General features: G+C 38.8%; 1 protein-coding gene across 1 annotated transcript; it reads left to right on the top strand.

Moving 5' to 3' along the window:
- The first annotated feature begins 311 nt into the window (after nt 1-311).
- On the top strand, nt 312-1,256 carry LOC102857635 (olfactory receptor 1009-like). The gene has a single exon (XM_006900441.1). It carries the CDS (start codon nt 312-314, stop codon nt 1,254-1,256), a length of 945 nt encoding a protein of 314 aa, XP_006900503.1.
- Nucleotides 1,257-9,440: the final 8,184 nt, after the last annotated feature.

Genomic DNA, 9,440 nt, shown 5'->3' with positions numbered 1-9,440 from the left:
CAGAGGCAGCAAATAGCACGGGAGGAGATTGTCTACCTCCTGACTAAAACAGTGAATACTTTTTCAGATGTTCTCATGAGGAATTATTTCTTAAATATCTCTTTCCTCTTTAAAAGCCTAACATATTACTTGGGAGAATGGTGTTATAGCTGATGTGTTAACATTTGACTAAGACTTCCTTTAAGCTGATGCTTTCAGGTAAATGTAGTCTTTACTATTTGTTTTATGTTCATTGAAGACATTGAACTTGAATGTGTTTCCAATTCACTGCCTTTGTTTCTTTCCCCTATTGTAGAGATTAAAGACAACTAATGGCTGATGAAAATTATACGACAATAACAGAGTTCATTTTCGTAGGCCTCAAGTACAACCCTCGGCTCCAGGTGTTCCTTTTCTTGCTCTTTTTGCTGTTTTACCTCGTTACCATGACCGGGAACTTGGGCATGATCATTCTCATCAGAATCGATTCCCGTCTCCACACACCCATGTATTTCTTCCTCAGCCACTTGTCCTTTGTGGACATCTGTTTCTCATCAGTCGTCGGCCCCAAGATGCTCACAGACTTCTTCTCAGAAAGGAAAGCCATCTCCTTCCTGGGCTGTGTCTTGCAGCAATGGTTCTTTGGCTTCTTTGTGGCCATTGAGTGCCTCCTCTTGGCATCTATGGCCTATGACCGCTACGTGGCCATCTGCAACCCATTACTGTATTCTGTTATCATGTCCCAGAGACTCTGCATACAACTGCTGCTCGGACCCTACTCCGTTGGCTTCTTAAACACCATGACACACACAATAGCTGCTTTCCGACTACCTTTTTGTCACTCCAACATTATCAATCATTTCTTCTGTGACATGTCTCCAATTCTTTCTCTGGTATGTGCTGATATTTGGATCAATAAGCTGCTAGTTTTCATTGTGGCAGGAGCCGTGTTAGTGGTCAGTAGCCTGACCATTATAATCTCCTATTTTCACATCCTGCTTGCCATTCTGAGGATCCGCTCTACTGACGGGAGGCGCAAAGCCTTTTCCACCTGCTCGTCTCACATAACAGCCGTTTCTATCCTGTACGGCACCCTCTTCTTTATCTACGTGCGGCCAGGGGCAATTTTTTCTCTAGATCTCAATAAGATGGTGTCTGTGTTCTACACAGCTGTGATCCCCATGCTGAACCCCCTTATCTACAGCTTGAGAAATAAAGAAGTGAAGGATGCCATGCACAGGACCATTGCCAAGACCAAAATTTGCATCAAAATTTAAATATTCAGTTAAAAGAAAATAGATAAAAGGAAAAGCATGGAGACAATGCTTAGATCATCTCGTTCTGGTTAGAAGTCGCTAAGCCATTGGCACATTTTTGGGATGAGATCTTTCCACTCTTTCACATGACCCCTATTTTAGCTCCTATTGTTTAATTAAGTGATCCTCCTATCAGTTACCATTTAATTGACCCCCGTTCATGGTGACCCTATGTGTGTCAGAGTAGAACGGAGCTCCACAGTTCTATCATTATCTCGATATTTTTGGAAATAGATAAACAGCCATTTCTTCAGAGATATGTCTGAGTGGACTTGGATTTTCGGCCTGTCAGTAAGCACATGGGTCCGTTAACCATTTGCACCGCCTACACACTCCAACAGCCCTGTGTTGTGGTTGTTGGGTCCCATTGAGTTGGTTTCCTGTGAAACTGTTCCCATTGGGCTTTCTAGGCTATCACATTCCCAGAAGCAGATATCCAGGAGCTCTGGTAGCCAAGTGCATATGGAGTTGTGCTGTGAACCCAAAGACCATGCTTTGCTGGTGGTTCGAATACAGCTGTGGCTCTAAGGGACAATGATGGACAATCACCTTCTATGCAATTTACAGCATCAGAAACCCAATGAAGGATCAGTCATGATTCAGTTCTCATTTGCTTACTTAAAATATGTTGAGTTTTTTCCTTCTGTGGAGTTTTTGGATTAGTTAGAATTGCCAGACATTTAGTTATCAACTTAACACTTAACTGCTGCACCACCAGGGTTCCTCTCAATGTTCCTATCACTCTCGTTGCCTTTAAGCCAGAATTGATTCCTTGTGGACCCTCTAGTGGGTTTTCAGACGCTGTTACCACATGGGAGGAGAGTGCTCAGTTTTCTCCGGTGGAACAATTAGTGGTTTTGAACTGCCTGCCTTCAAGTTGGCGGTACACCTCTCTACCAACTAGGCCACCAGAGCTCTATTAGAGATGAGAAAATCTCTAGTGATCCACAGAGTCAGGAAATTCTACCTACTTAAACATCATCATAACTGGAAATATGTTAAAATGTAATACATGTTACAACTACCCAGCTACTAGTATTATCATACTAGTTAGGAGAATTTAAATGTCAAAACCAGAAGAAATTCATCACAATAGAATAGATATTTCTGCTTTTAATTACACAACTGAAAACAGTGAGCAGAGAAGGCTTACGTAGGTCACCAATAACTTTTAAGCAAGAAGAATCACATATGTCATGTACTTTTAAATTTCTTTTACTGCTTATTTTGTTTAGTTTTGTCTTCTAGAAAGAAAAGAAGTCAAAATCATTTCACAAATAAGAAAAGATACGTAAGGAGCTGGTAGCCTTGAACAGTGTGCCTTGGGGATAAAGGTGCAGCTTCTTGACACTAGGCCACCAGAGCTCCGTAAGGAGTAGAAGAAGAATAAAAATAAAATCCTTCCAGTTCTCTCTATGTCAGATGCTGATAATCACTTCCAGATTTCTTTTTGCGTTATTGACTTTTAAGTTGGGATTTCCTAGTCCTTTTAGAATAAAATAAGTAGAAATAGTCAAACTCATTGCCTTCAAGTCCAATTAACCCAAAGCAGAATCTCCAGTGTGTCTTTAGAGGCTCGCCCAGGGGGAGTTTCCCCGTAGTCTCCCACGGAGCAGTTGGCGGGTTTGAAGTATCAGAGAGGTGCCACTTTTGGATTGGCTGTGCAGCTCTCAATATAGTAGGGACAGTTTACTACAAAAATGAAAATAGTTGTTTTGAAAAATGGACTTAAAACGTCAGGAAGTTTCCAACAATGAATGAATGGAAATCGGAAATCTAAAAAAAAAAAAAGAGAGAGAGAGAGAGATAATGTGTTTATTTAATCTTGAGATCATTTACTAATTTGATGGTTGTTGTTCAGTGCTGTTGAGTCACAGGCGACTCATAGCGACCCTATGAAGGAGAGTCCTCAACACTTGTGTGCCTTTCATCCTCTCTCCAGGTTCATAGGGTTTCCGGAGGCAAGCTATTACGGAAGGGGACGCCACTTCTGCTTCCACGAAATTATGAGCCCAGCCGTGCAAGGCTGCCAGAAACGGCTCGACAGCAGAGTGAGCTTGAATTTGATGATAGAAATTTTAAAAAAGTATCAATAAATAACAGAGATACCTTGTATGTGTGGGGCAGGAAGTTTCTAAAAATACAGATGAAATGGGTATTAGAGGTTTAAAACACAGAAAATTTATATCCTATTTTCATGTTAGTCTTTTTTTTTTTGTTATTTTCAAATAAGAAAAAAACACAATAGAATACATTTTTTTTTAAAAAAATAACATCTTTCTGTCCCTCTGAAATAATTCTGAAGAATTCAAGTGAATTTACAACTCTTTTCAAGAAAACTAAAAAGGTTTTTGAAAAGAGACAATTTGGTACAAAGCAGCATTTTCAGGCAGTTTTAGGGCACTTGAACATGATATAAAAACACGACATTTATCTCTTGACTAAAGAAATATTTATATCCGGGAAGGGGAAAACCAGCCATGAGAAGATGACGTAGTCATAAGACTAGGGGAAGCTGGAGTGTAGATTTGGCTCAAGCTCTTGCCTAGAAGAGTTTTTATGGTTGATATTGTTGTTGTTAAATGCCGTTGAGTCACAGGCGACTCATAGCGACCCTATGAAGGAGAGTCCCTGATGCTTGGTGTCGTGTAGGCAGCATTTATATAATGACAGTGTCAAGGTCATTTCCCTCCCCCTCAGAAGTAGTTGAACCTACTTTGAATATTATGATTATTCTAAGCATTCCTAAGATTGTATGCCACTTAGCAGTTGATTTCAGATGAGTGGGTAAAGGTATGAATGACTGACTAGGCAGCTTCTGCTATATCTTTTACTATTCTGTCCCCTTACCTTTCCTGGAAAAGGAAAAAATGAGAGTTAAAGGCTCTTGTTCATCAATTTGAGTCAGCTTCTAAGAAGATAGTTCTCCATCTTCACAGTGAACCAGGTCCATTTCCTCAAGGCTCTGGTATCTGATGCCACCAATCAAAGAAGAGTGTTGAGATACATGCTTTCTTTGTAATATCTTCATTGAATGCTTGGAGGTGGATTTTCCAATTTATAAGTTTAATGGTATAAGATATGTTCACACACCTGGGCTCCTTCATCTATGTTTTGACAAGGAAAAATGAGCAACATTTAGAAAGAAATTTTCCTTCATCTGAATGTTTGTTAAGCTGCATCCAATGATATCCTCTAGTTATTATAATCCGGGGACATTTGGTTCAGATAGGAACCACAAGCAGTCATGTTAAGCCCTAAGTTTCCACTGTAGAGGTGACACTTTGTGGTTACATTTTAGTAAGGACAGGAAATTGATAATCACTCTGCATCTCAATGGCTAAAATGGACACAAACCAGCATCTTTTTCTGTTACTACTTGATTCTACTGGTCCTGAAAAAAAAAAATGAAGTGAAAGTGGCTCAGTATTTTACTTTTGTTCAGTTGCAATAATAACCCCAGGCTGAGCCTCCTCTGGTCATTTAAATTCCCTGGCAGAGCCGGGGAGAAAGATGGACAGTCTCTTCCTGAATGATTTACAGCCCCTGACAACCCATTGGAGGGTCAGCGGGGAGTTGGTACAAACCTAATGGCAATGAGAGTTGAGAGATCATGTTTGCAGACAGGCTATGCCACATTTTAATGTTTTGCTCAAAGAAGAAAGTTTCACAATTAACAAGTAAGTTGGTGGTCATGAAAGGAGAGACAGAGCCAATCATAATCCTTTGTGGTTGGAACTACTTTGGACATTGCGGTTTTCCTGCATCTTGGTGCGGAACTCAGTCTTTGGAGTAGATCAGGTCTGATGAGTTCCAGTATTTGAAAACTTCTCTGAAGCCTTGGGATATTTTATGTTGCCTCTCTTCTTCTGCCATGATTACAGATATGCGCACCACCTTCAAGGAGTAAACAATGACAAACTGTTAGATAAGAGGGAGTCATTGCCTGAACTCAGGAGAACAGATCACTAACTGCAATCTTTTCTAAATTTTGGCTGAGATACTTCAATGCTAGCAATGGGGCGTAAAGGTGTGTGTAGCCTAGCAAGAGAGTACAATGAGTGTGACAAGAGGCTTTATGTCTTCTTAGGAAGTACTGGTAGCCTAGAGGCAAGATGCTGTGCTGCAATCTCGAAGGCACATAGTTCGAATCCACCTGCTCCTCTGAGGAAGAAGGATGGGCAATCTCCTCCCATGTAATTGACTGTCTCTGAAAACTGGTCGAAGGGTCAGTTATGGATCACTTATGGTACACAACAACAAGAGATTTCATAAATTACTAAAGATCTCTTCCTATCACCTTCTCTGACAATGGTTTTTTAAAATTTTTTTAATTGTACTATGAGGTTTTAAAAGACGAATTGAGAATATAGCAACTTACTTTGATTATTACATATTGTTATGTGCCATAGAGTCACCTGTGACTCATATAACGACTCTCTGCGCAGTAGCTCTGAACCGTGCCCTATCCTGCGCCAACCTCACTGCCTCTGACACACCTACATCCATTACCCTAGTTACTGTGCCAATCAAGGGTCTTCCTCTCTGGCACTGACCTTCCAGACTTCTAAGCATGGCGTCCATCTCCAAGGACTGGTCCGTCCTGGCAACATAACCAAAGTATGTGGAATAGAGTCTCAAAATCCTTGTCTCCAAGAAGTAGCTTGGTTTCACCCTCTCCAGGAAAGACCTGATTGTTCTCTTGGCAGTCTGTGATATGGTCAACACTCTTCTCCAGCACCACAACTCAAAGACATCGATTCTTCTACCACCTTCAGTCATTGCCCAGCTCTCTGATGCATAGCAAGTACTTGTGAAGACTAGAATAAAGAATTTTGGAATAACAGGAATATGTAATATATACTTAATTTTGTTGTTATTACAGACTTGTGTAATACTGAGTCAGAACCAACCCATAGACAAATCTCCAGATGGTTTTCAGAGGCAGTAAATAGCACGAGTGGAAATGACCAATTCTTCTCCTGAATTTAAATCATGTGCCTTTGTGATTGCAGTGCAGCTTCTTCGCATCTGTTGTTGTTGTGTACCATCGAGTCGGAACGGATCCATAGCTGACCCTTTGCAGGTTTTCAGAGGAAGTTAATCAAATGGAAGTAGATTGCTTGCCCATCTGTTTCCCAAGGAGTGGCTGGTGGCCTTGAACCATGCACTTTTGGGACTGCAGCACAGCTTCTTACCACTAGGCCACCATAACTCCTTTGTTGAAGACTAAGAAAAACAATAAAATGGCTTACACTTATCATAAAACATTTGGAAACGAGACCATATAAAAGTGATGAAAAGATGGAATTCCAAAACTCACATATAAGTCTACGCTTGTTTCAATACATTTATTTCTAGTATTTTTATATCTACTCACTGTTTATATTGATGTGATTAAATTCCAGGGACTCAATTGTTATTGGAAAATGCAGAAATGGAGAATGACTACATAAGATTACAAAGCAGGAGATGTTTATATTTTTATATGACTACAAAATTACATGATAAATAACCACCAAACCATTGAGAATCACAGCCAATGTTGACTTTTACCTAGCACTTTATCATTCTTTACTGCCAGATATACATTGTTAACATGAAAAATTGTTGGAGAGTAGAATTTTCACTATTGTAAATGTAAAATGTCGTAAAGCAAGATATTTAAAAATATATTAGTATAGCATATATAAATATTTCAGAAATATATAAACTATTAAAAAGTTAATATGTAAAATTACATTAAATTGTAAAATAATTTTATGTGAATAGGTAATATATGGTAAATATTTTCCTTCTATTTATTCAGAGTTTTGTGCTTATACATTTTAAATTTTTATAACATATATACTACAGAAGAAAGTTCATTGTGTCGCTACAACTCGATGGCATTTAACACCAAACAACAGCAGCAATAACATACTCCAGATAGGTTATTTTTATAAGATTTAATATGCAAATACTATGTTAGCCTGTTTATAATAAAAAAATCTAATAAAGTACTTGCTATGGAATATTTGCTCTCCAATGATTTATAATAAGTATGATAATGCACTATTAAGTTTTTAAGAAATGTATTGTTTCTGTTGTTAGATGCTGTTTAGTCAGCTAAGACTTATAGCAGCCCTTTGAGCAAAAGCTGGCACCTTTCCCCTGGCCTGTGCCATTCTCATGATCTCTGCCACGTTCAAGACCATTATTACAGTCGTTATATTAACTTATCTCATTGTGAGTCATCTTCTCCTCAATAACCTTCTACTTTTTCCACTACGATGTCTTTTTCCAAGGATTATCCTCTTCTAGTAACGTATCCAAAGTACATGAGGCAAAACTTGACGAACCTTGCCTGTAAGGAGCAGACTGATGGACTTCCATCCTCATAGAGTCCTTTGTTCCTTTTGTACTCCACGGCATATCAGTATTGTTCACTAATGCCACAGTTCAGAGGTATGAATTCTTCTTCTGTCATCCTTATTCATTGTTCACCTTTCAAATGCATAGGAAACAATTCCAAATACACTGGCACCCCTTAGTCTTTAAACTGACATCCTTGCTCTTTAACACTTTGGAGAGATCTTTGACAGCAAATTTCCTCAATGCAAAATGTCTTTTGATTTCTTGACTTCTGCTACCAAAGGTGTTTCTTGTGCCTCCAACCAAGAGGAAATTATTGACAACTTCAATCTTTTCTTCAACTATCATAGTGATGCCTCTTGGTCTAATGGTTAGGGTTTTTCTTTTCTTGAGGTTGAGACATAGGCCCTAATGAAGGCTTAGTCTCTGATCTTCAATATTTTAAGTGCTTCAAGTCGTTTTTACTTTCTTCAAGTAAGATTATGTCACCTGTGTAACTCAGGTTGTTGATGAGCTTTTCTCCAATCTTAATGCCCTATTATTCTTCATATAATCCTGCTTCTCAGATAATTTGTTCTACATACATATTGAGTAGATAAGGAGAAAGGATAAAACCCAATTACAAACTTTTCTTGATTTTAAACCATGTGGTGTTCCCTTGTTATGCTCAGACAACTGCTTTTCGATGTATCTGTAGGTTTCATATGAGCAAAATGAAGTGTCCTGGAATTCTGGTTTTTCTTAATTTTAGCCATATTTTATGCCTTTGCATAATCAGTTATTGTTTTTATGTGCCATTGAATTACCTGCAACAACTCATAGTGACCCTATGTAAAACAGCTATGAAACCTGCCGTGTCCCGAGCTAGTCTCACTGATTCCAACACACCTACCCCTGTTGCCCTAGTTAAGTAAATGACTCCCAAGTGGAGAAATTCTAACTTATCACATATCTTGAGGAAATGTAATTTCTTCATCACCAGAGCCTGACATTGTGCCAGGCACAAAGTAACGATTCAACAAAAACTTGTGAAACCCAGTTGAACAAATAAAGATTATAATTTCTTCAGATGTAATTTTTGAAAGAATTTGGTAACATTAATATTAATTCTCCTATAATTGATTTTTGCTAATATGTTTCTTGATGGCCTCTTGTGTTCTAGAACAGAGTTCAGGTCTTTTGTTCATATGGTCACTATGAGTCATATTCGACTTAATGGCACTTATCCACTGCTAAGTGAGACTACTGTTACATTTTGGAGGAACATTCTTTTACTTTGGACTTCACTCTGTCAATTTGCTGTACTGAGGTAATCGGGGTTTGCTGTGATGCTGAACCTTGTGCCATTTGGATGTCAAATGGCATAATGGTTTTCCAATGTGGACTGTATATGGTGGAGCTCCCAGTTGTAAAACTGGTTTGGAAGCAGGAATGGCATCCACTTCCTAAACTACTTACCTATGAAAACTTTACGAATTTGGAGGAACAATGATAGTTATAGAAAGGCATTAGGTCTTTTGTTCATAGAGTTGCTATGAGTCATGTACCAATAACAATACATTTCTTGATGCCTCGTATTTTGCGTTCTTAAGAAGCAAGTCCTTCAAATGCTATATGGTGCCACTGTTGTAGAATGAGGCTGGCATTGGGGTGGGGGTGAGACTGAGAAAAACTGGATGAAATATGTTTATGGCATTGAAGTCTATGGGGGAGAGAATAGTCTAAAAGTATTATATTTTAGGGCATTATTTTTATCGTAGGAGTACGCAATGAGGGTTGCAGAGTGGATTA

Source organism: Elephantulus edwardii, unplaced genomic scaffold (genome assembly GCF_000299155.1).
Source record: "Elephantulus edwardii isolate Elephantulus edwardi_28Jun2011 unplaced genomic scaffold, EleEdw1.0 scaffold00284, whole genome shotgun sequence".
NCBI lineage: Eukaryota > Metazoa > Chordata > Mammalia > Macroscelidea > Macroscelididae > Elephantulus > Elephantulus edwardii.
This window is presented reverse-complemented; position numbering and strand designations above follow the sequence as displayed.

What these genes read in the sequence shown, in the direction of transcription:
- LOC102857635 (XM_006900441.1), top strand. Translation starts at nt 312, where the DNA reads ATGGCTGATGAAAATTATACGACAATAACAGAGTTCATTTTCGTAGGC.